The following is a 27,205-nucleotide window of genomic DNA, read 5'->3' as shown; positions in this document are numbered from 1 at the left end:
TGAAGCACGTGGAAGGGAAGGAGGGCAGAGTGAGGGTTGTGGTGTGTGCAGAGACTATTGTACTTTCTGACAGTGGGTGGGAGAGCACAATTTAATAGTACAGCCACCCCCAGAACAGCTCAATCCATAGGTAGGTCCACCCCTCCCCTTCTGCTCAGTCTCCCCTCTTGGAAAGCAGCAGCTCCTCTTTGCAGCTATCAGCTGTTGCTCCTGCCACTCCCTGAAGGGTTCTGAGTGTAGTTCACTTCCTCTGCACTGACATGCAAGGAGGGGACTCAGCTACATCATATGACTGAGTAGGGAACAACAAGCTCTGGCAGAAATTGGAGGGGGGGGGGATGTGACTATGATGCACCCTGTCCCCACCCCTCCCACACCACCTCTGGGTATGTGATTAACAGAAATTTGGGAATGGCAAGATGTGTGCTTATATGGGAAGGAGTAAGGGTAAGCATTGTAAGTTGAAAGCATCATTTCTCACTTTTGTTGTTACATATGTAGCAACTGCAGATGTTACACTATGAACTTTGTGTGTGTTAATTTGTAGGTAAAGAGCTACCTCTTGTATTTTGAAGTTGAAATGGTTCTGAAGCATGTGCTGATAACGATTAGCATTGATTACCAGGAGGATATGGCCATTGTGTTGAGCATTTTTCCAATTCTCCTTTGGACAGCAATGGCATCTCAAACAAACTTATTGGAAGCTAAAGGAAGTGAGTCATTTTCTTCTCCTAAAACTTTAATATTTTGTTGTTTTGCTATCTATATGCTTATTTTTCTCTCTTTGTGGATTTGTAAAAATCCTTAAGCCAAACTCTAATAAGTTTTCAAGTGGCATGTGTCTTAGTTTGCCTATCTGTAAATTTTGATTACCGCATATACTCGAGTATAAGCCGACCCGAATATAAGCCGAGGCACCTAATTTTACCACAAAGAACTGGGAAAAAATATTGACTCGAGTATAAGCCTAGGGTAGGAAATGAGGCAGCTACTGGTAAATGTAAAAAATGAAGATAGATACCAATAAAATTGCATGAATATTTATTTCAAAGAAAAACAATAACCTAGCTCTGTAAGTGGAAAAGGGGGTCAACAAAAACAATATGGTATCAAAAATACCGTAACTTTAAAAGTACAACAACCTTAGCTCAATCAGCAACCAAGCTCAATCAGCTCCCCATAGCTCTTTTCCTCAGGTGTCCCGGCTTCCTAGCTGTTTTCGTGTTTTTAGCTGAGGGAAACTTGCAGATGGCAACTCCCTCTCCACATATACCATTCCCCCGACACAGAGGATAAAATATTTCCACAATCCCTGGGCAGATCCTGCTTTCCATAAGGATTTTATCCTTTCCATTCAGGCCCCTTACCTTATCTCTTCTCTTCAGCCTGCGCCGAGCCGCGCTTCTGCCTCCGGACCCGCCCCCTGCCCACAGCACAGTGACAAGCCAATCACTGGCAGTCACTGTGCAGCCAACAAGCCTATGTATGTGCGCTGTTCATCGCACATACATAGAGCTTTCAGACCTCAGAAATTGACACGAGATACTTTGATGATGAATTTACAGCGCAGTCCATAACAATAACACCTCCTGACAGATACAACAACCTGGATGCCTTAGAACCTGACCAGCGTACTCACTTTCCTCAGTTCTCGAGACGCTGACTCGAGTATAAGCCGAGGGGGGCATTTTTCAGCACAAAAAATGTGCTGAAAAACTCGGCTTATACTCGAGTATATACAGTATTCATGGAAATATTTTTTTGTTGGTTTGTATGTGTTTGGTGAAATTGATGTATACGCTGTTTACCAATAAAAATCAAATCCTTGAAAACCTACACATATACATTCTTGTAATTTTCAATTAGCTATCTTTTTATAGGGTAATATATAGTCTTCCCAGGGATAAAACTCAGTACCTTCTTGTTTGTAAGGCCTGGATTGTACAAATCGATTGGAGGGCAGCATAGCTCTGGGCCATCACAAATGCCCATGGATTTCATTGTAACCGTAGGAGAGATCTACTCACAGACATCCATCCATCTAAATCAACTTGAAGAACCCCAAACTATTTTTTTTAAACAAGCCAGATATAATAGCAGGTTATTAAATTTTGTGATCTTCAAGCTAAAATTTGCATGAAAACTAGATTACTTTGTTAGTTTTTAATTAAATTCCTATTTAATTATCTATTTGCACCTAACTTGCAGCCTTTTACCCAAGTATAAGAGACATGTTTTATAAGAAGCTAATGAAAAGAATGTAATCTAACATTTAAATTAAGCCTGTAACCATTTTCCTATATTGTAAGTAGCTATTCTCTGAACTACTCACCATTCACTATTATTAATATATTCATTGCTATATCATCAATTATTTTGTTTTCTCTGTTAATCAACAGTTCAGGTTCTCCCACCTGTGAACTTCACTCTCACTGTCAGTGCTCTAGCAGAAGTACTTTTACAATGGAAACCAAACCCTGGTCAAGAACAAAAGAACTGTCATGTCAGTTATGACGTGGAAATTCTGACTCCTGAGAGTGAAAAAGTAAGTGTCAAGTACTCTGGACTGTCTAGGCAGGGCTAATACACTGATTTCCCTGCATTTAATGCGGATTGATGCCAGTATATAAATAGTATTTGGGTCCATGTTTCACCAAAATTCTATACAGGGAAATCTTCATTTAATCCATTCCCAATAGGAAATTCTCATATCTCAGGCAACACATTTGAAGTATTTTCACATGATTTGAAGTACAATATGAATTGACCTTTAAAGACCACTTCTGTAAGAGCTATCTTTGCTGGCTCCCTGAGTGAGAAACTAGGTTAAGTTCCATTGCATTTGATACTCATACGTTGTTTTATTTTTCAAGTATACCACCAATTCCACTCACAGTACCCGTACAGTTGTGCTTCATAATGGCTTTTCTGCACGTCTTCAAACACAGCTTCTGTGTAACAACTCTAAAATAGAAAGTAACTGGGTTACAGCTGAACTCCAACCCCCATCAGGTAAGATGTGGTACTAATAAGGATTTAATTTTATGTTATGGTCTAGTCTGCAGACAATGAAAGCATGAAATGGAAGACATGTTAAAAACTACAAATGGATGGCATATTCCCTGCTTTGTGTGACATCCTTCTTATTTTGGTCCAGATTCCAAGACCCTTAGTCACACTGATTAGTATCTTATTCTTGATTATAACTCCATGGCTTACCCTTCTTTTCCATCAGTAACACTACCTGTGGAGCAAGACACTTCTGTCTAAGTATGGATATTAGAATCTGACCCTCAGGAGGGACAACTAAGGGATGTAAGCAACTAGCTGAGTAGTCAAATATCTGATAAGACTATTTACTCCACCCTCACTCTTGCTGCCTCTGTATCAGAGGCAGCAAGCAAGGGGAAGTAGGAGCTGGTATTGAGGGGAGCCGGCTTAAAAGCTGGTTCCCCTCTCCCCCCCCAGCACCATATCTGTGGTGCAGGGAAGTGGGGGGGAGGGCAGGGGAGGCAGAGGTCGGAGACCTGGTGGAGCTGGGATTGCTCAGTCTCAGCTCGCTCCAGGTCCCAGATCTACCCCACTGTGACCCCCGGGTGGTTCTTACTACAATTAAAATACAGAGGTGAAGTTGTCTGAGACTTGGCACAAGGTGGGATGGCTCAGTCCTGGCTCACGCTGAGTCTGAGACCTACCCCCACTGTGATTCTGCAGTTTAAATGCAGTAGGAACAGGGCTGCCTGTGCACCCGGCTCCTACTACATTTAAACTGCAGAGCCACAGTGGGGCCTCTTATCAACTAATCAATTAGTCACTTACCCACTCTTAACATCCTTAGACAACACATAACCCCCTAAGATCAGAAGATACTTGATACTCTAAATTTCAGCCAAGATTACCCTTGTTTGACCAATACAAGGTTGAGTGATCATTTTGCTGGAGCAAGGAGTGGGGCAGAGGTATCAGGTAATCAGCAGAGCTGACAACTTCTGCGGACCCTGAGGCAAGGTGTTGGGGGGGACGGGGGACAAATCCACACTCCTGGAAGGGGCAAGGCCTCAGGTAGAAGGGGTGAGGCTGGGCAGTCAGCACTAAGAGCTCAGGCAGCAATTTTATACCCCAGCAGTTACTGGGAGCCCTGGCCCCTTTGAATCACTGGGTCCCAGAGCAATTACTCCCTGTGCCTCCACCCCTGTTGGCGGGCCTGAACAGGATGTGTAAGATCTTTGTCTCCCGCTTCCCCTTCCACTCCGTTAGTGGGCCTAAACAGCAGTTGTCTGCCAGTAAGCACTGACTAAGACATGGAAGAACAGGCACATGGTCATGGAAGCTTCTTCATCATCTTCATGGCAGCCACTCTCAAAGCCTATTGGACCCCTGGGATATACTGTGACACCAGTGATCCTCTTAATACCAAAAGATGTTATGAAGAGACTTAGCTAAGGAGAGGGACTTAGATAGTATCACAACCTCCACTGACTCTGGCTAAATCCCAAACATCATGGCTGTGTCTACATTGGCCAGATTTTGTGCAAAAGCGGTTACTTTTGCGCAAAATCTTGCCAGCTGTCTAAACTGGCAAGATCTGTCTAATGTAAGATCGTCAGTGTTCTTGCACAAGAACTCTGACGCTCCCACTCGGGAAAAAGCCCTCTTGTGCAAGGGTTCTCGCGCAAGAGGGCAGTGTAGACAGGGACAGGACTTTCTTGCGCAAGAAAGCCCCGATGGCGAAAATGGCTGCTGGAGCTTTCTTGCACAAGAGAGCATCTACACTGGCATGGGATGCTCTTGCGCAAAAGCACAGCTTTTGCACAAAAGGCACATGCCAGTGTAGATGCTCTCTTGCGCAAATACTTTAGAGCAAGAACTCTTGCGTTAAAAGTATTTGCGCAAGAGAGCGCCAGTGTAGATGCAGCCATTGTCTTTTGCCCTCCTGACCTTCTTTCTTCCTTTTCCTATGCTTCTTCTTTTGCCTCCTGTTTAATGAAAGTCAACCCAGACTGCATATTTTTCAACATGTAGGTAAGTCTCTGACCAGAGAGGCAGATAAAAGCAATGCCTAAATAGTCCTACAATGTTACAAGTTTGCCATTTTTTGAAGAGGCTGATTAGACTGTGCTATGCCTGTGTTTCTCCTACAGCAAAGTTGAAAATGAGAGTCAATACCAGAAACAGAAGCTGCATTTTCTATCTCTTCTGTTCTTTTCTCTCCTCTTGTATGTAATAGTATTGTTTTAAAAGTCTGATCCCATTTCCTATAAAGCAAAACAACAGCAACAACCTCTCCAGTCCATCTCAACTAATTTTTTCTCTTTTCCCCCAAAAGGACCATTTCAGAGCCTATCAAACAAGTTTTTTTCCCCTCCTTTTAAAGACTTTCTGTAGGCAAAGGAAAAGGGAATAAGGGATGTTGTTAAATTGAAAGTCTTACTTAATACTTAAAATTTCAAATGCTTTAACTGTTTTCCCTTTTTTTCTGTATCTTTAACAGGTTTAAGAGATTTATAATGATGTGTTTGCCATAGTACTAAGCAGGGAGAGGTCTTTAACAAATGCTAAAACTTTTAAAAACTATTTAATATTGGAAAGTTACAAGATCATGTTAACACCTTTAACTTTTTGGGCTCATAAATAAGGCCCTACTTGAATCATAGGACAATCTTCAACTAATTGCAGCTGAGTTGCAAACAAGACTTGGAAAAGTCATGGAAATGATATAATGGATATTTATTAATGGTAGTAATCTGAAAAAAAAACCCCATAATAGACTTAGTTGTTTAAGAGAAAAGTATTGTTATTTCTGCTATTTTTATTAGCCATTTTACTATAACTATATCATACTGATTTTTTTAAAAAAGTGACTGATGCAATATAAAATTCAGAAGTCTAAAAGTCTTAACACAACTTTCACAGAGATCAGGTTCAGCAGCTTTAGCTTTTTTTAATGTTTTATAGCACTGAATATTAGTGCAATACTAACTACACATTCAAAATCTATGCAAAATCATGGGCCGTGCAAAGTAAGCTCATTACAATCAAAACTGTAGTGGAAGATGGAGGATCTGCAATTTCGGTAATATAAAATAGGGTCGTACTCATAAATAGACCATCAAGTTTAGAATAGCACGTTTAAATGTTTTGCTGGAATGAGGTTTAAAGAAATTTCTTCAAGTGAATGGGGCTAAGAGAAAATATTTTAAAACTTCCTAAAACGTTTTTCCTGTAACTGAGGGGCATGCACGGAATACATGGTGATGTCCCGCGGTATAAAAATATTTGTAGTGTTTGTATTGAAGTGCTTCACCACGCAGGAGTAATGAGACATCCCAATCTTATATAAATATTTTGATATAGACATATTAGATCAAATGTAAACATATAGAAGAAAAATAGATTGTAATTATTTGTATTTTATTTTATTTAAGACTCATGAGTCGTAATATTTACTAGTCATCATGCTAGTAAATATTTAGCATTTCTTACCTTACAAGTGCGAACTTTTATGTATTCTTGGTGGTATAGGTGCTGTTGAGACCTCTGTCGCTAACTTGTCCTGTATGATTTACACCAGCATTAATAACTCTGCATCTCTTCATTGCACCTGGCTTGCTGGCCAAGCAGCCCCAAAAGACACAAAATATTTTCTATTTTACAGGTAAGTGTCTGCTTCTATTTTTACTAATTATTAGTTTCTTTCAGATAATAATGTCTTACAAACTAATCTAATTTAGGTATAATGGCTACACTGAAGAGTGTCAAGAATATAATAAAGACAAATGGGGAAGAAATATTGGTTGCCAAATTTCACACACTTATATAAAGACTAGTGGATTTGACCAAGTCATCATACACATTAATGGGTCAAGCAAATATACTGCAATTAAACCTTATGAACAGTTATTTGATCAAAAGGCCATTGGTGAGTAAATATTTTCATTTTTTACATATTTAAATATAAGTATAACTTCTTAAATCTTTGTGAAACGTTTGCAGTGAAAGCTTTAAAAAGTCTGGCATTAAAATCTCTAAAAATTTGCTGAAGTTCACTGATATTTTGGCTAATCCATGGTCCAATTTAGGGTTTTGCATGGATATTTTCTGAAATTGGAATTGTAAGAGTGGAATCAGGTGAAATATGATTATTTTAACTGAGTGTGATTTTAACAGTTTGGTTTAAATTGTAGTACAATAAAAATAAGATAAAGAAAAGAGTGATTGGTTCATCTAATATATCTGTCTGCCAGCATATGATTTCCCATAATATTTTTTACTGCTTTATCCAGTCTAGCTTTAAATGTCTTAAGCAATACAGCTTTTACCACTTTTTATTACAGTTTAATACATTTTGTTAGAAAGGAGCCTTTCCTCATATTCAGGTTAATTTTCCTTTTCCTACTGCCACCTTTTTGCTCTAGTTTATAGTGCTGGGATCCTCTTAAATAATTCCTTTCTTATCTTAATTTTTATATCCTTCACTTAGCTGTAGATTTATCACATCTCCTTTCATACTTCGCTTTCAGAAAGGCATATTTAACTGTTTAAACTTACTTCTTAGGAGTATCCACATAATCAGTTTTGATGCTCTTCTCTGAACATCTTTCAGTTTTTCAGAACCTTTATGGCAACATGAGGTCTGGAAGAATTGTGTTCCAGTCACCATATTTCCAAAAAGATGCTGAAAAATGGAAAGGTCTTACAATGCAGATGGACTCAGCAAAACATGTAGATGCATCTTTGGCACAGAAGAGGCAAGATCTGTGTATGGAGAGCAGCTTATAGGGGGCATGATCCAACCCTAAGATCAGACAAGATGAAATGATATCTGACGGCACAGGCTGTTGGAGGATGAAGAGTGGGGAAAAAGTTATAGCAACAAGACCTATTTTTCATGAAAAAAGCTTTTTACCTCCTCTTTGTCAAATCTTGCATGTCATGAAATAATTAAAAGTTTATTTCAAAAAATCTTGTAAAGAATTTTAACAAAAGGAGATAATTTTCTCAGTCATTTCTAGTTATTATTAATATACTAGCCAATTAGCCCGTCATAAGACGGGATTTTCAGGTCTCTCCTCCAAGTCGGTCTTCTCTCCTGAGCCTTCGGTCTCTCGCTCTGTCTCTTTCTCTCTCCTCCTCCTACTGCCTCCCCCTCTCTCTCTCTCAGCTCTCCTCCATCTTCCGCCTCTCTCTGTCTCTCTTTCTCTTCTCCTCCCCCTTCCGCCTCTCACTCGGGGGACCGCAGAGCCCAAATGGCCCCCAAATGGTCACTGCCCCAACCCCCTTCACCTCCCACCGTGGCGCTCGGCTGACTTCCGTGCTGCTCAGCCGGGCTGCCACGGGGGAGCAAGCGTCCATTTGGGCTCCCCCGCGGTGGCCCAGCTGAGCGGTGCAGAAGTCAGCCGAACGCCATGGCAGGAGGCGAAGGGGGGCGGTGATGGACACATCCTGGCCCCGCCCTCTGGCCATGTACGTCACCGCCCTGCTCCTCTTCCCCTCCCGCCATGGCACTCGACTGACTTCTGCGCCGCTCAGCCAGGCTGCCACGGGGGAGAAAGCGGCGCAAGCGGACGTTTGGGCCACGCACTCCCCATGCAGCAGGGGCCACCCAGGGGGAACAGCCAGCATTTCAGTGTTACAGACTCTCAGACATTGGGCTACTATATATGTGATCAGTGGCTTTACCTACTTCTCAGTGTTCATTTTTCTGCTAATTTATTCTGTTCTCTTAACCCTCTTTCTACCATACAGCAAACTCAAAGTGAAACTCATGGGCTGTAAATTCAACCAGGTCCAAACCTTAGCCAATCTTTGAACAACACTCTGTCATGAGAATTGCTTTATGGCTAAGACTTTACTGTTTTTTTTAATTTTGTAGAGAAAGTGAATCCTCCCAGAAATGTCACTGTGGTTTTAAAACAAAACAATTGTCTGGTCAAGTGGAAAAATCCGGCTTCTTCTCTCTTCGAGCAATGTTTTGAATACGAACTTAATATCTACAACTGTAAGAGAGATGACCAACAGGTAACTGCTTGTTAAAAATTGAGGTATTTCTATACAGAATTCACCAATGAATTGTCTCTCTCATATATTCAGGATATAGTCATATGTAATCTAGTGAAAAAATCTTTTGGTTCATTGAGAACTTTTGAGTTTTAAATGATGCATGAAACCAAAACTCCAGGTACCATCCTCTAAAATCTAGAGACGTAGGGTCAAATCCTGGACTCACTGAAATCAGTGGCAAAACTCCCACCGACTTTAATGGGGCAAGGATTTAACTCCTAATTTTAAAATCAGTTTTCTTGTCAGTTTTCTTGTCAGAGCACATTTTTGGATCTTACCATTAATTGTACCCACGTTTTTAACTTGGAAAACACTAAGGCTATGTCTAGACTGCCCCCTCTTGCACAAGAGAATATGCAAGAGCTGGTCTGCCGCTTTTTTCAGGAAGAGCAGCGTAAGAAAGGGGTTTTGCTTAAAAAGTAGCTGTGCGCAAAAGCCCCTTGCGCAAAATGGCGGCTCATTCACCATTTTGCTTCATTTGCATATTCTCTTGAGCAAGAGGGGGCAGTCTAGATGTAGCCTAAGGCAACAATATAAAATATTCATCCTTTTTTTTTTATGCTCATCTTGACACATCTAGGTTTAGTCTGTCAAAGGTGTGGGTGCTTAGCAACTCTGAAAATCCAACATTAAGAGTCTTAAATTGGGCTTTTTAACTAGCCCAATTTATGATTCTTAATGTTGGATTTTCAAAGGTGCTATGCATGTATAAATCTGACAGGCTGGACCTAGATTCATCAGGATGAAAAATTCAGCCAGAATGAATTGCTGGTGGAGATAATTCATTGCAGGTGCAAAATTAGAGCAACAAATATCAAGGTTTTGTTTGAAAATCAAGTTTTGGTATCCATCTTTAGACCATTAAAATTAGTTTACAAAAAGAACAAACACAATAAATCATTTTGTAACAATGGTTGTATTTATGCATAAGTAAATATTGTAAATCATTTTTGAATTTTAATAACAGAAGCAATGTAACCTGCTGTCTTGACCTTATTTGTTTTAAGAACTCTGTGACAGAGCTGCATTGTTTTTAGCAGATATTGAAAACTAAGTTAAACAGTTTCAGTTTAACGATTGATGACACCTGTAGAAACTCCATACAGATAAGAGCTAATCTTCAGTCATGGTGTGGGAAAGGATTCTGGAGTGACTGGACTGAACCTCTTTATATTGGTAAGAACCAAAATGTCTGTTGTCTAATAGTTATTTTAGTGCATATGTAACTGAAGGTTAAATTCTGTTTAAGCGTGTGCATCTGAAGTTAAGAATGGTCATACCGGGGCATACCAAAGTTCCATCTAGTCCAGTATCTGGTTTTCTGACTGTGGCCAATGCCACGTGCCCCAAAGGGAATGAACAGAAGAGATAATCATCAAGCGATCACCCTCCTGTTGCCCATTCCCAGTTTCTGACACACAGAGGCCTGGGACACCGTTAAAGCAATGTACATCTACCATTAACTTCAATGAATGCTGGTGAGGTCAATAGACTCGTTGGGCCCCTGGGCAAGATGGGAGGGGAGGCAGGCTCTGTGTCCCCTTAAGGGGTGGGGCTGGAGCTAGCTTCCCTTAGGCAGCCTCAGTACCACCTGGAGAATGCCACACCTACCCCTAGCCTTCAGTGTTGCCCAGAGCGTGCTTTGTGGGGATCAGGTGTTAATTTAAACGGCCCGGGGATCTAGCCACCACTGCTGCCACAGTAACAGCAGTGGTGGCTGAGAGCCTCAGGCCTTTTCGAATTGTTGGGCCCCTGGGGCACTTGTACCCCTGATGAAAGCCATGCAAATGTATCTGAGGATACACACTGACTCTTTTAATTGTTGCTATTCTTTGCTATTTGTGGGTCATCCTCAAAGAGGCATGTGGATACTTGAAACATTTGTTTGAAGAGTTTTCTTGAAGGGACGCTTTAAAATAGATACAAATTCAGCTTGTAATTAAAAAAAATCAATAAGTACAGCTTAATAAAAGCGAACATGGAGTTGTGAACACGATGCCATGCTATTGTTAATACAGAAGAGCCAGAAAGTGTAACTCTCTGGTTCGAATTTTAGAGCTGGTTGAAAAGGATTCATTGATTTCAAAGAGTTGTGGGTATGGTTCAGTGAGAGCTGTGCTTACTTGGCACCTATGACATGAGGGTTCTAGGAGGCAATATAGTGCTCCATCCTGCCTACTGACAGTGGAAGAGCAAGGGGACAATACTGAATCAGGTAAATGAAGGTCACCTCTTGTAGTACCAAAACTACCTCTTGTAGTAACCTGCAGTTCCTTAGGTGTCTCCATATTATTATTAGCCTGGCACAATTTTACTCTCCACATGACATGACGCTTGCTTGAAGTTGGCACACCTGGGTCTGAGATCCATCACACCAGAGAATATCAGCATGCCCTACTAGCTGATATATTTCTTTACATTTGAAATGTGCTTGCCACACCCATGTGATATGGGTTCTGGTGTGCTAATGCCAAACGCCAGAGCAAATCGTAAGGTCAGGTGCACCTTATTAGAAGTTACCCGAACTCCCATTGGGTCTGTGAAGGTTAGTATCTTTGGCAGACATTAATGCCTTCATGTGATCCACTTGACACTGCATTTCCTGATTGCGGAACATGTTTTCATAAAAGTAGCAGTTATCTTATCATGACACATTATCGACTGTTTGTGCTCAGCCATCTCCTCTCACTCTTATCTCTGGAGTTACATTTCTTTACTTCCTGATTTTCTTAAAAAAAAAAAAAAAGTTCTTCAGTTTGCTCTCTCCTGTTTACCAAACTCTCCAACATCCTTATACCTATTCTCTAGTGAACATTAATGTATTAATGGCCTTAATGATTTTGTGGGTACCTTCACCTGCTCCTGGTAACACAGTATCCTTCAGACATGGGGCCAAAGCAGTGCAAGGCTCTGACCAAATTCGGCTCACTGAAAGAGCTCCTATAAGCCATGGTTCTCAAACTTATTTGATTGAAGCCTCCCTTTTTTTTCCTGTAGTAGTTATGGCCCCCTGCACCCCAAATCCACTACAAAGTACGTTTATGGCAGTCCAGCTCTGAAAACAAAGTGGGGAGCAGTGGCTGCTGGCTAGGCATAGGCTCTGAAGGCCATGCCAGCAGCAGCAGAGCAGAAATAATGATGAGCAATTTCATGCCATGCCACCCTTTCTTCTCCACTGCTACTGGTAGCAGCACTACCTTCATAGATAGATGCCCAGCCACCAGATACCCCTCTCCTTCTCACACCCCGAATACATTCTGCATCTCTCCCTCCCTCCCCCCCCCCCCCCCCAGTTTGTGTAACTTTGCTATGAGGTACTGGATCAGTGATAGAAATGTAGCCGTGTTAGTCTGGGGTAGTTGAAGCAAAATGCAGGACAATGTAGCACTTTAAAGACTAACAAGATGGTTTATTAGATGATGAGCTTTCGTGGGCCAGACCCACTTCCTCAGATCAAATAGTGGAAGAAAGTAGTCACAACCATATATACCAAAGGATACAATTTAAAAAAAATGAACAAATATGAAAAGGACAAATCACATTGCAGAACAGAAGGGGGATGCGGGGGGGTGGGAAGGGGGAGGAAGGAAGGTAAGTGTCTGTGAATTGCTGATATTAAAGGTAGGGAGAGTGGGATGTTTGTGAGTTAATGGTATTACAGGTGATAATTGGGGAAACTGTCTTGATAATGGGTGAGAAAGTTCAAAGACTTGTTAAGTCCTTGTTGGTAAGTGTCGAATTTTAACATGAATGACAGTTCAGAGGATTCCCTTTCAAGTGCAGATGTAAAAGGTCTTTGTAGCAGAATGCAGGTGGCTAAGTCATTTAGAGAGTGTCCTTTCTGGTTAAAGTGGCAAGAAACTGTTTTCTCTTTGTGATCTTGTCTGATATCTGTTTTGTGGGCATTAATCCTTTGGCGATGGATCAGGGATCAGAATTGACCCTATTTGCCACATTCACGAAATCTGAGTTACCAAGGTTAAGACCCAGTTATGAGTTCTTGAAGCTTCCATTAACTGGGCCCTTATTTCTTATCTGAAGTATGAAGAAATACTGTATTGTCTTGGGTAGAAAATGTGGTAACTTCGGCACTCACTGAATCTGCAGAGGATAACTGGATAAACTGTTAGTCTGCTTGTCTGTGAAGAATGTATTAGCTTTGATCTAGCCTACGACAATGAACTGTTTACGCATCAGTGAGTCTGCGGTAGAGACCTGGTTTCACATGTTTTCTGCAGAACTCGAACGTGCAAGCTTACATGTTGCATCACCAATTATTTGTAAACATGAAATGTATTCAAACAGATGACAAAACTGATGTACCACCACAATCATTCATTTAAAATCTGGAAGAAACCCAACCAACACAGAAATTCCCGACAAAACACTGTTTTGGCTAAGCTTGCTAGATTTTTCCTATTTACAATCAGATATTTGTATTTCTGCCTTATTTTATGGCAATTTAGGACCACACACAACCAAAATAACACAGAGAAGTTTCAGGACTATTCTACTTCATTCAGGGAACCAGGAATAGCTCACTTCAGTTTTAGAACTTAGTTGACAATGCATCTTAGTGACACTTTCCACGCCACCCTTCAAACTTGCATGGAGTACGGCTGGCCAGGACAGAGCATTACATTCTTTGACCTCATTTTTTGGAAATATAATTATAACCAATTTTTTTAAAACTAGTTACATCAATGACGGTATTTAATATGCACACAGTTTGCCAGACCCATACGTGGAGGAGGTGCAAAGCGTGCAAACGCAGCCCCCCTCCACAATCCCCCAAATGCTCTAGCAGGCCAGGTAAAGGCTGGGGCTGATTTCCCTCCTCCCTCCACCAGGAGTAAGGCTGGGGGCAGGGCTGGCCCACGGGTGTAGGGCAGGCACCAGCCCCTCTCCATGGCTCACACCCTCCCCGCACAGAAATTCTTGCATATGGACCTGTTTGCCCCGGTCTCTGAACTGCAACAGTACAGGACCCCCATCCCACAGTTATTTTTCATATGATAATCCACATCCATCGTCCCAAGGACTACAGGGTGACTACGCACATAAATAAAGATCTGCAGGCTTAGACATTTAGTCCTTTATTTCACAGAAAAGAATCTGTACTGAAGCTGAATAATATTTTTTCTGGAAACCTGAATACTGTTCTGCTGACCAGTCCTTTCAATTATCCAGGTACAGTCATTCTGTCACCTTGATATAGGTTGTGTGCAGTTCTCATAGACATATGGGTAGCAGGCAATCTTTGAACTTTAAAAATCTAAATGTTCAAGTGTTAAATGTTTTCCTTATATAGCTCTGAGTGATGAAACATGACATTAGGGACATCTTTGTCAAATAGGAATATTTCCCTTGATACATGTTTCTTCTCCCCAGTAGTTGGAGCAGGGACTTCTGCCTGAGGGACAATAAACAACTGACTTCAAAGAAAAATTGGTGGTCTCACTGCATGTTTTATTGGCCATGACTATTAAGCCAGGAAAATCCAACTCCTGACTTAAAAGGATTAATATTATTAACTGAAAGGTGGTTTAACGGAAAGCAAGTTATTTGTGACCACGATCATAAGCAAGCTGTGTCTTTATTGCATACTCAGACATGTTGGCTCTTGGGTGCAATTGCACAACTCAGTAGGTTAACATAGGAGAGTGCTTTGTACTGATAATGACTTTGGCCCTGATTCATGCCAATTTTTAGCTTGCTTTCTTCTGTGCATAAATATAGACCTAACTATGTGGAAGAAGTCTGTGAAGCTTAATTTGTTACAGCTTGTTCCCCAGCCATAGGTATAAAAGATTTGAGAGAGAGAGAGAAAGAGAAAGAAATTATGATCTTGTATAAACCCACTGAATGAAGTCAGTTTGGTTCCAAGAGCTTATCTATTGGAAGAATTTTACCCAGTGTGTTTTTTTCAAAGAAAAAAAAAATATCTCTCTCTCTTTTTTTTTTAAATCCAGGAAAAGACCAGCTGAGGACTTCAGTGGATTCCAAGGTCTACAGAGTTCTCACTGCACTTCTAGTATTCATATGTTCCATGGCACTGCTGATTGCTATAATATGCAGAAAGTAAGTATTGTTGATTAGGGGATAACTATAGATTAATATCAAAGTAAAAGCCCTTTGAGTACAGAGTAATGCATTTAAATCTTCATGAGAAATCATTAAAATATGGATTAATATGTATCAAGAATATAGATTAAATTATAAAAGTTCAGTGAATTTGATACTAATAATCGTGAATGATTAATTTTAATCTTCAATTCCAAAGCCATGTGTTGAAAGAGAGACTGAAACTGTCTTAGTGTGAGATGGACTGTCAGGAAGTTACCTTGTCTACTTTGCTTAGTTTTCACTAAGGTAGACTCTGCTGGCCATTTATCTCCATTGAAGAATGCTTCTTTTAGGCCCAGCAAAAGCTGCTAAGACAAGCCATCTTTCACAGTTAAAGACAAAGGACAGGTTTCATATTTGCAAACTTGTGGCCTAAAACAGGCATCTGAAATCCATATTTAGGCACCTGTACATGTGGCCTGATTTTCACTGACCTCATTGGGAGGTAAAAATGCTCAGCTCCATCAGAAATCCAACCCAGTATTGACTCTCACCCTTAGCAGTTAACTATTTTCTCAGACTGGTTTGGCACGTATTTGGTAGCAGATCCATAGGTGGCAGGTATAAAAGGAAAGAGGAGACAATGCCTCCCTGGGTCTAGAGCTCAACTTGGCCCCTCTTCCTATCCTTATTCAGACTGTTCCTGAAGGCGCCCACAGCAGCTGTTGCTGTTTGCAGACTGGTGACTCTTCACCAGGAGTGGATCTGTTAACTTACAAGTGAAAAGCTTTCCAGCTTGCCATACCTATTAGAATAACATTGAACCTGTGAAAGAGCCATTAAGTCAGTGGTCACCAACCTGTACATCAGGATCTACAGGTAGATCTTGGAGCCTCTGACAGGTGATCTTGACTGGTTTGGCCAGGAAGCTACCAAGTGCTGGCACTTCAGTTGCCCCTCCATCCACTGTCCTGCTGCTCCTGCCCTCTGCTTTGGAGCTGCACCCCTCCCCACCCCCCCGGGAGCCTTCTGCTTGCTGTGCAGGGTGTGGGAGGGAGAAGGGGCGGTGTGCTGATATCAGGGTGTCCCTCCTCCCCCCACTTCTGGACCCTATCTCCACACAGAGAGAAGGGGATGGTGGGAGCTTGGCAATGCAAATCTCTGTCACTCTCACACACTGTATGTGTCTTAACAGAGAAGTAGCTGTGTTAATTTGATCTTGGTAAAACAAAAAAAAAGCAGTCATATAGCACTTTAAAGACTAAAAGATAGTTCATTAGGTGGTGAGCTTTCGTGGGGCAGACCCACTTCGTCAGATCATATGCTGAAAGTGAATTGACGCAACCATTATATAATGGAAGGATACAAGGAAAAGAGTAAAACAATTATTAAACTGACAAATCAGCTACATAGAACAGAAGCTGGGGGTGAGGGGGAGGAAGTGACAAGGAAGGAGGAAATTGCTTATTGTAAGAGTCAATTAAGTGGCTACTCTGGGGATACTACAAATATCAGAAGGTGGGGAGGCTGTCTTTGTAATATGTAAAACAATTATTATCTCAATTAAGGCCTATTTGCAACGTGTTGAATTTTAGCATAAATAAGAGTTTTGAGGTCTCCCTCTGCAATCTGGTGTTAAAGTCTCTTTGTTGTAAGTTTAAAGACTAACAAGATGGTTTATTAGGTGATAAGCTTTCATGGGCCAGGCCTACTTCCTCAGATCTATTTGTGGAAGAAAATTGGCACGACCATATATACCAAAGTGATACAATAAAAAAAAAAAGTGAGCACATATAAAATTGACAAATCAGATTTTAGAACAGAGGAGGATAAGGGGGGAAGGTTAGTGTCTGTGAGGTAATGATATTAGGAGTCTTGTTAGTCTTTAAAGTGCTGCATAGTCCTCCTGTTTTTTGTTTCAGCTACAGCAGACTAACACGGCTGCATCTCTATCACTATTCTTTGTTGTAAGATGCATGTTGTCAGGTCCTTAAGGGAATGGCCAATTTGATTGAAATGCTGGCTGGCAGGTTTGTGGGTGTGGAGTTTTCCGATGCTCTGCGCAAAAGGACTTTTGCCCAAACGGGAGCAGCATAGTATTTCCACAAGAAGCACTGATTTCAGACAGTAGGAAGTCAGTGTTCTTGCGGAAATTCAAGTGGCCAGTGCAGACAGCTAGCAGGTTTTTCCGCAAAAGCACTTGCTTTTGCGGAAAAACTTGCCAGTCTAGACGCAGCCTCTGTGAGCAAACCCAGAAGCGTTTTGGATTTCTGGCAGTACCCAGAGATCAAGGAACAGAATCATAAATCAATCAAGAAGTCAGTTCATCAATGGTGAATCAAAGAATCAATATGATGCAATTTCAAACTCCTCTCCCTCAGAGATATATCAAGCAGCAGCCATCAGATTCACAATAAAAAGGCTCCCAGTAATTTAAGCACTGTCCACTAACTGCCTGTTAATTTCCCTAATGGCTTCTAAATTAGCTTCTCACCTGATAAGTCCTTAGCTGATTTTCTTCCCAGGAAGTTGCTCTTTTCAAACTAAAAGCTTGGTTGTGAAAAAAATCACTTTGTAGATGTCTCCAGTGCAGAGTTAATTCAGGAGATGGCTCTAATTCCCCTCCTATCAAACACACCAACCCCTCTTACATAGAGACTTAACCTAAGCTAGCTGGTATGACTGGAGGTGTGAGTTAGACTCCCAATTCCACTTTCATTCCGGCTCATAGCTCACCCCCTCTGAAATAAGGACACAGGCTCACTCGTTTGAGTGCTGTCAGTCCTCCACTGCCTTCCCACAATTCCCCTTTTGTGCCTAGGACAGATCAGTTCTCTCACAATTCATTGGGAAGAAATTACAGAGCAACACCACTCGTGTAAGCTCAAAGAACATGCTGAAGCCCCTGCAGTCCTAGCCATACACGCACATGAGTGCAGCACACATATTGGGATATTTCTATAATGTGATTAAAAAACCCCATGGCACAGAGTCTCTGAGCCCAGGTCAGTTTAACTTGGGTTCAGGCTGGGAGGCTAATAGTGTTTGAACTAAGGTTGGAGCCCACATTTTGAGACCGTGTGGCAGGGCGTCTCAGAGCCCGGACTTCAGCCTGCGTCTCTTCACTGCAATTTTACACCCTAAGTCAGATGATCCAGACCAGCTGTGGCCATGCTGCAAGCCTTTTATTGCAATGTAGACATGCCTGGTAAGTAGGGTAGGGCTTTGCAGTGTGAGTGCACACACCTGGTTAGGATAATGAGCAGCCACACTGCAAATCCCTACCATAAGTGCTCAGTCTAGGTGACAATCACTCACGTTAACAGGGTTGTGCAGATATATCCTTTAAAGGCTATGTCTACACTGCAGGCTTCTTGCGCAAGAATTCTTGTGCAAAAGTTCTTGTGCAAAAGTGCATCCACACTGCCATGTGCTTTTGTGCAAGAGCGTCCATGGCAATGTGGATGCTCTCTTGCGCAAGAAAGCTCTGATGGCAATTTTAGCTATAGGGGTTTCTTGCACAAGAAATCCATGTTGCCTGTCCACACTGTTTTCTTGCACAAGAGCTCTTGTACAAGAAGGCTTATTCCCCATGGGGAGAGGAATAACTCTTCTGCAAGAAAGCCCTCTTTTCCGATGCTTTACTGTAAATTTACTTGTGCAAGAATGTGCATGCAGTGTAGACGCTCTGCAAGTTTTTTCAAGAACAGCTGTTCTTGTGCAAAAAGCCTGCAGTGTAGACATAGCCTAAGGCTACATCTACACTGGCCACAATTTCCGGAAAAGGGATGCAAATCAGGTAAGTCAGGATAGGGAAATCCGCGGGGGATTTAAATATCCCCCGCGGATTTAAATAAACATGTCCGCCGCTTTTTTTTCGGCTTGGGGAAAAGCCGGAAAAAAAAGCGTCTAGACTGGCGCGATCCTCCGGAATAAAGCCCTTTTCCGGAGGATCTCTTATTCCTACTTCAGAGATCCTCCGGAAAAGGGCTTTATTCCGGAGGATCGCGCCAGTCTAGACACTTTTTTTCCGGCTTTTCCCCAAGCCGGAAAAAAAGCGGCGGACATGTTTATTTAAATCCGCAGGGGATATTTAAATCCCCCGCGGATTTCCCTATCCTGACTTACCTGATTTGCATCCCTTTTCCGGAAATTGTGGCCAGTGTAGACATATCCTAAGTGTTTCAAACAATTCACCTGGCAAGAGCTGAAATGATAGCAGCATGTACAGAAGGACCATCTCCAGTCAGCCCTATCTCATTCTTTAGCTGGATCCCCAGCTGCCTTACTCTGAATGACATGCACATTCCAAATCATTGTGTGAAATCGTATTCCAAGGAGCATGCAGAATGTTCCATCTTTTCTTCTTGGAAAGAGAGAAAGTGCCTAGTCCCTTGGAAATCTCTTTCTTAGGCTCCTTCTTTCTTCCCCATTCCCAATGATTCCTTGGCCACACACCCCAGGCATAAGATTATTGCCTGTGCAACACTGATTTCCTGTTCCTTATTGCCTGTACAACAGTGATTTCATTGTGTTTTCATTATTTCATTATTCAGTCTTCCCTTTTGTGACTTGCAATTTGCATCATCCTGTCACTAAATAATTAGCTAAGCACAAATATGTATTTTAACACTGACCTACTGAGCAATAGCAATTTTAGCCAGGGAATGGCCACCTATTGCACAGTAGCACCTTCAACATTTGCCATGATTATCTGTGAGGTATAGTATTAAGTGCCTAAGTGGGAGACATGAAAAGGAGCTAATAGCAGGAATTTACTTTAGAGACTTTGATCAGAAGGAATACAAAGAGCTTAGTAGAAATCAAAAAGGCTTTTGAAAGGGTCAAAGTGATAGTAATGCAAGAGTTTGACCAACCCCCAGGAACTGGGACAGTTGTAAAAAAGATCAGTAGTTTACAGAGGGACTAATATCTGCAGGAGAAAGAAGTACAGGCCACCCTGAGAAACAGGGAGGGAGCATAACAGGACATCCCAATTACAAATTAAAACTTTAATGGGGATACAGAAGAGGGTGCACCTCTAGAGTACTGCCACGAGTCACCTACAGTAGTTTAGTGAGTATGGTACAGGATGCCTCTTTCTTAAACAGTGCACAACACAGTGCAGCAGAGAGGCAGCTCTCACTTCAGTCCCAACCAACACAGATGAAACTGGGGCAGATATAGTGCGACCTGAGCATCTAATCTACAGAGACTGCTTTAATTGTGGCCCTGCTTTAAAACCAGTGCCATTTTTCTTAAATCATACCAGCATATTATGGGACGGAGAATTAGGCCATGTATATTAAAGACAAGTCACGGAATCTATGACTTTAACAGATCTTCATGACTTCCTTTTCTCCAGCCCCTGCCAAAGCAGCTGTCTGACCCTGTTTTAGCACAACTTGCCCAGGGAGTTGGGAAGCAGCCAGAAGTGAGCCCCTGGTTTTTAGTTCCTCTCCTCCATATTTTTAGTAAAAGTCAGGAACAGGTTACAAGCTTCCATGATTTTTTTGTCTTGCCTGCAACCTGTCCATGACTTTTACTTAAAAAACAAAAACAAAAACATGACAAAATCTTAATCTGAATTACTATGGGATAACGTCTATAATCCTGCTCAGGCAAAGCTCTCTCCCATTTAAGACTGCAGGATCTGGCCCTAGGTTTTTATTTAGGGCTAAGCTAAGATCAGAAAGAGTAGATAGGGTGAGAAAAGGGGAAAGAAAAGGTTTCAGAGAGAAATGAACCAGAGAGTTCTGAATGCTCTGTGGCAGCAGCATGGTCACTTGAAATACACATGGATCTGCAGTGCTTGTTATCACAAAAATGTGTTTTTAACATCTTGAGGCCAGATTGTAACTTCACAAAATGAAAAGAGAAAGTTTTAATATAGCTGTGTATCTTTTGGGTGGACTAGAGTTTACTTCATTGCCCTTCTTCAGTGCCTTAAAAAAAGCCCAACCTCGATAGAAAAGCACATGGAGACCCAGAAGATTTTCAGCAAGGATTGCACAGGGTCACCTCCTCACAGCCAAGTCCAAAAGGAATGAACTTAATTCTCAAGTATTAACTTTATAAAATCTTATAATGCTATTTCTGCAACATAAGAAGGCAACCTTTATAATCCGCATACATGATCTTCACAGTTATACATAAACAAAAAGGAATCTAAACAGGTTAGTCCCCACAGATACACAGTGAGAAGTAACTCAAAAGTTTAGGTTGAGTTTTTCAGAATCTCAGTTACAGTCTTTGATCACCACAATGAAAATCTATAATGTATGCTGAGAAAAATAACTCTGCAACTAGAACCCTGTGCAGATACAAAATTTGTGTCTGTGGATGCAAGTATCTGCAGATATACCATGGATATCTCTGGATTTGCAGGGCTTGAACTGCAATGAGACCTTACCTCCTCTTGCCTGAAGAAATCCAACTGGCATCCATGCAGACTCTTCCTCCTCCTTTGCTAAAAATTATTCAGCTAGTCGGCCAACTAGTTAACCACCCCCTCTGATTTGGTATATAAATAAAACAAAGACATAAGAAAAATACAAAACTAAGAATAGCAAAGTATAAAATGACTCTTTCCCCATCATCACATTTAAATAAGAGCAGAGTTGGTGAATCATACTGGTTGAGACATTTTAACTAAAACAGCTAAGCTAAAATCAAATGTTTCAGAGGGGTAGCCATGTTAGTCTGTAACTGAAAAAAATGTAAAAAACAATTACTAGTCCTGCAGCACCTTAGAGACTAACACAAAATAAGATAGCATGAGCTTTCATGGGTATAACCCATTTCTTTGGCTAACAAAACATGCAATCAAAAGAAATGTTTTTCCTCCCAATTTCCCCTTTATGACATTAATACTGCCAAAGACTCCCTGTTGGAGGCTAACAGTATCACTAATATCCTGCAAAATGCTTAGGGGAAAAAGCCAATCTCCTGTCTGCTAATGAGGCTTAATTTCTCCTAACTCAGGCCTGGTCTTCACTAAAGGGGAAGGTCGAATCAAGATGTGCATCATGATCAAGATGTTAATTACATAGCTGGAGACAACACCAGTTTTCCAGATGTCTCCACAGCAGGAGGCCGATGGGAGCAAATGCTCCAGTCAGCTTCCCTTACTCCTCACAGGAGTAGGTGTATTGGCTGCTGATGGGGGAAGGGTGCCTTCTGAGTTTGATGTAGTGAGTCTGGGAATTGGAAAAGACCTCAGGGCTAGACCAACTAAAGCGAACTCCTGAAGATCGACTGTGGCAGTGTCAGTCTTCCCCTTAGTGAACACATGGCCTCATACAGGTCATGTGGCTCTTTGCAAAACTGCTGTCCTGATTACTTACACTCAGTGGGCTGTGTCTAGACTGGCCAGTTTTTCTGGAAAACCAGCCTCTTTTCCGGAAAAACTTGCCAGCTGTCTACACTGGCCGCTTGAATTTCAGCAAAAGCACTGACTTCCTACTGTAAGAAATCAGTACTTCTTGCAGAAATACTATTCTGCTCCCATTCAGGCAAAAGTCCCTTTTGCACAAAGCTTTTGCGCAAAAGGGCCAGTGTAGACAGCTGAGATTTGTTTTTCGCAAAAAAGCCCCGATCACGAAAATGGCGATCGGGGCTTTTTTGCAGAAAAGCATGTCTAGATTGGCACGGACACTTTTCCGCAAAAGTGCTTTTGTGGAAAAGCATCCGTGCCAATCTAGATGCTCTGTTCCAAAAATGCTTTTAACGGAAAAACTTTTCCATTAAAAACATTTCTGGAAAATCATTCCAATCTAGGCGCAGCCAGAGGAGTCCAGCTACAGAAACCTATTGAGTATGCCCCAAACTACACCCAATTTCAGGGACTACTAGCTGCTGAGGACTAATTTTGCATTTGCCAAGCACCAGTTTTTCCTACACCCGCCCCCACACTTGTCTATAGAGATCTCTATTTAGACCCATTGATTACAGTTGCACCATCCAGGAGCATCTCATAGAACAGGTTATGTCACAAACTCACATTCCTTGCCCTTTGCCCTGGGGAAAGCATAAGTTTCTGCATTCTTTTTCACTGAGCCCTTCTCTACGCATTGTGTGCTAGGTCAACTGTTCTGACCAGTCAGTAGGAATAAGTGGCATCTCCTTCCTCTTTGCTCTGGCCTCAACCTAGCTCTTCTCGCCCAGCTCTCCTTCCTGTAGGAGGAATCAGTCTGAGCAGGAATGGGGTCAGAGGAGTCTAGTGTATGTGCAAACCTGCTAATAAGCAGAGGCAATGGAGTAATTGCCCTGGGGCCTGGTGATTCAAAAGGGCCCAATAGCTGGAGCCCTGGGCCCTTTAAATCACTACCGGAATGCATCCGTGCACACTCCAGGAGGCTCTGCAGGCTGGGGAGGGAGGGCTGGGCTGGGCTGTGTGGTAGTGTGCTCCAGGTGGCACTGACGGCAGGCTCCACCCCTTCTGGCTGAGACTCTGATCCTTCTGGGAGCAGGGAACCATCCTAACCACCTTGCCTTGGAGCGTGGTGAGGCTGTGGGCCCTGCTGTGTATGTGACAACAGAACCCATGAGAATAAAATCATTGTTATTCACGGCAGAGAGAAGAAAACTCCTGATTTCTTTCATAAGCCTGCTTTATTGTTTCCACAGGTGCCACTTATGGAGGAGACTCTTTCCACCAATTCCAACACCCAAAAACAGTTTAAAAAATCTGTTTCTAAATAACAACTATCAGGTAAAAGACATTGTTACATTATTTATAAAGAAGAAACTATTAACTGGCTTTGGCGGCTGCCTCTTTCCTAGACATATGCCAAGCATGTTATTCTTTTGTATTGTCTTCCTAGAGAGCAATTAACATTTATTTGATTAAGATCTGGTCTTATTATTATAACGTTCCATGTAAATTTTAGTTGGGACCCATATTTTTCAGACTAGTGTATGTAGACATGTGTGCACGTAATTTGTGTGCAATTAATGCAGTAACTCACACAATCATAACTGCAAGCACAAATGGTGAGCTAGACATTGAATTAGCCATTTGTACATGCAGTTAGTGAGGCTGAGTGTGTAATTACCACAATTGTGGCCAGATTCTCAAGCTAGTTTAATTAGCAAAGATCCATTGAATTTAGTGAGGGCTTTGCCCTGTTTGTGGATTGTGTATCTGTGTGAAATCCTAAAGGGGTGAGATTGCATAGCTCTAGTATATTAAACACATGCTAAAAATAAACCACAAAGTTAAAGGTATAAGGCCAAGTCCTGGTAAAAGGACCAAGCCTGACTAGAAAACTTTGGTTGAAGAAATATCCTCAAAGACAACAGATCTGCAGAGCTAAACTAGGGCTGGCTATGGCGCATGGGTAGCAGGTGTTGGTGGATGTGACCTGCTACCACCTTTTAATGTGAAGCATGACACTACAGACTCTGATCTTGCCATGCCTATAGCTTGCCCACTGTAGAGCTAATACTAAGCAGTTTTTATGCCTTTTTATGTTTGCTCTTACTTCCTGAAAAAAATAAGTAACTTTGCCTTGTTTTTCTTATGGAGAATGCCTTATAGTTACTTGCATCAAAAGTCCCCACTCTGAAAAGTTTTCTTTTGTTATTCCACAGTCTGATCAAGGAAACAGGCTTAAGAGATTATTGTATAAGCTTTCAGTTTGTTTTTAATTAAAGTAAAGTCAACTGTGGAAAATAACATGACTGGATATGACAAACTGAGTTTAGAATAAGAGAAATAGCAAATATTAACATAGCAGCTAAGCAATCTTTAGAAAAAGTGAACAGAGACAAAGAGCATTTTACATTGCTAAGAACAGCATTGGGTTTTACTTAGCAATCTTTTTATGTAAAGTGAATTTGTGCAGGCAAAAGATACCAGATTGACAACCCCAGAGGCAGAAGGTCTTTGTCTAGCAATAGAATATTATAATACAACATGAGCAGCATCAGTACAAACTTTCCCCTACCCCCTCCAACATGCTTTAGTTTGTTCTGATGGGACCATTTCACTGCCAGGCCAATACTGGTGTCTCCTGTAATATTGCCAGTATGGGTGCAATTGTGTTGGCCCTCAGTTCTTAAATATTTAACACAAGACTGTAGTTCAGCTCAGAAAAGGACTTGTATAAAAATGGCATCCCGGTAATGACTCCAAGGCAACTTTAGTCAGTGTACAAATAAACAGCTATTTTATCTCACTGCCAGCCCTACAAACTTAGCTTGGGCTCATGAAAGTCCAGTTGTGTTCTTTGATTAATTACCAGGAAGAAAGACTATATTTTACTCATGATTGCACCTGTGAAACCCCATCTGGCACCACCATTGTGTCTATATGATGGACTCCCTGTTTTATAATACTATTCATATGCTTTTTCTCTGTAGATCTCAATGCATTTTACAAAGGTGGGAAAGTATCATTATTGCCTGGGGGCTGACAGAATTGCCAGGCCCTGGGTAAGGTATTGTGGGGGACAGCTCCACACTCTCGAAAGGGGTGGGGCCATGGCTAGCCTCAGGGGCATGCCAGCCAGCATGGTGGTGGTAATTTGAAGGTCTCAGGGCTCTGTGGTGGTTGCTGTGGCCAGTAGTCCTGGGCCCTTTTGAGTCACCAGGCTCTGGGGCAGCTACCCTCTTTATGCCCCCAGACTAGCAGGTCTGTTATTGCCTTTTACAAATGGGGAAGCTAAGGGTAAAGATGAAGGATGAAAATCTGGACACACTGATGTTATGGAAGATCAGTGGGGCCATGATTTTACGGGACTTGCCCAAGGTTACAGCAGGATAGAACTCCAAGTCTCTTACATGCTAGTACAGTGCACCACACTGCCCTTCTCAGAGCCTTATTAGCATTGTGGTGCTAGCAGGACAGAGTTAAAAAGTAGTCAAGCATTGATTTTTGCAATGAAAATAATTAGATCTGACACCAAATACACCTGTGGCAGGTCTGTGGAGTCAGATAGTGCCATTTCTCCCACAGTCTGTGCTTTAGCATTTTTCTTCTGCCAGTGAAGGAAATATTGTGCAAAGCTGGATTTGTGACCTTTGCCAATGGATGTCACACTTCCAGTGCCAGAAGTGACATTTGTCAGCAAAATGGCCACAACTAGGAAATGGGTTAATTGTAGTATAAACTTTTACACAGTTTTATTCCTTGCTGAGACAGACTTTGCACCCTGCAAAATTTCATATTTCTTGGATGAGTTAATTGGTGCATTGCTTCTGGAATACATTAATTTCAGAGATTAAATCTCAAGCAAAATTCTATATTTTGTAAGTGTATGTTTTTTAAATCATAGTGAACTTTGAACAAAAGAGGGAAGTTGGTAAGGAGTATGGTGTAATGGTTCGATATTCATAATGAATGGTATCTGGGAAGCATTTTTCACCTATCAGGTTGGATACTATAAGCAGTCTTTGTGTTTCAGAGAGCACGTATTTGCACCAGTGAAACTGAAACAGAAACTGGAAGCTGTCCTGAAGATTTCGGAAGTTATAGTGAAGACCTTTATTTTGATGTCCTTGAGGATTCTGTGATCTAAAATATTAATCCATCCATGATCTTGAAACTTACAGAAGTGTTACTGTAAGTGACAACAGCTTAGATTAGATGAACCTTCATGTCATACTTCATCAGCGCTTCAAAGATAGAAAAATGTGTTGCTTCTAAGATACAATTGCTTAATTACAAGCTAGCACATACAAATATGTCACTTTTTAAGAGGAAAAGTGATTGTTCTGTAAGCATCTATCATCAAAGCATGAGAAAATATATTCATTTCCACGAGAGCCAAAGACCTTCTGCTTGGCAGCTATGAGACAGAAGACCACTAACCTTAGTGAAGCTGCCTCTAGTTATATCGGAGCTGAAATTGGCCAGATGGAACCAGTTCTATAAGAGTGGGCTGGAAAATTGGTTTCCATTGGGGTTGGTTCTCTGATTACTGGAATATTTTCTTCCTAGGACCCTATGTTCTAAGGAAGGAGATAGGGAGTTATCACACTGGTACAAACCGTATTTGAGTCTGCTCTTTCTGAGCAAAGGAAGGACATGGCCAGAAAGGCTCAAAAATCAAATACAGTGAATTAACTTTTTCAA

General features: G+C 41.5%; 1 protein-coding gene across 5 annotated transcripts in view; it reads left to right on the top strand.

The window, feature by feature from the left end:
• The window catches only part of IL5RA (interleukin 5 receptor subunit alpha), a 33,690-nt gene extending 6,485 nt beyond the window's left edge, over positions 1-27,205 (top strand). For 4 of the 5 annotated variants that reach the window (XM_075938692.1, XM_075938691.1, XM_075938690.1 and 1 more), the window contains 10 exons: positions 548-713; positions 2,400-2,545; positions 2,874-3,012; positions 6,523-6,655; positions 6,732-6,919; positions 8,873-9,018; positions 10,098-10,236; positions 15,033-15,141; positions 23,755-23,839; positions 26,535-27,205. In XM_075938692.1, the coding sequence (XP_075794807.1) occupies positions 581-713; positions 2,400-2,545; positions 2,874-3,012; positions 6,523-6,655; positions 6,732-6,919; positions 8,873-9,018; positions 10,098-10,236; positions 15,033-15,141; positions 23,755-23,839; positions 26,535-26,648 (1,332 nt within the window). In that variant the 5' untranslated portion in view covers positions 548-580 and the 3' untranslated portion in view covers positions 26,649-27,205. The remainder of the gene's footprint in view (positions 1-547; positions 714-2,399; positions 2,546-2,873; positions 3,013-6,522; positions 6,656-6,731; positions 6,920-8,872; positions 9,019-10,097; positions 10,237-15,032; positions 15,142-23,754; positions 23,840-26,534) is intronic. The other variant, XM_075938693.1, reaches the window with a different exon arrangement.

Source organism: Pelodiscus sinensis, chromosome 11 (assembly GCF_049634645.1).
Source record: "Pelodiscus sinensis isolate JC-2024 chromosome 11, ASM4963464v1, whole genome shotgun sequence".
Taxonomy (NCBI): Eukaryota; Metazoa; Chordata; order Testudines; family Trionychidae; genus Pelodiscus; species Pelodiscus sinensis.
Note: the sequence above shows the minus strand (reverse complement) of the source record. Positions and strands in the feature narration are given on the sequence as shown.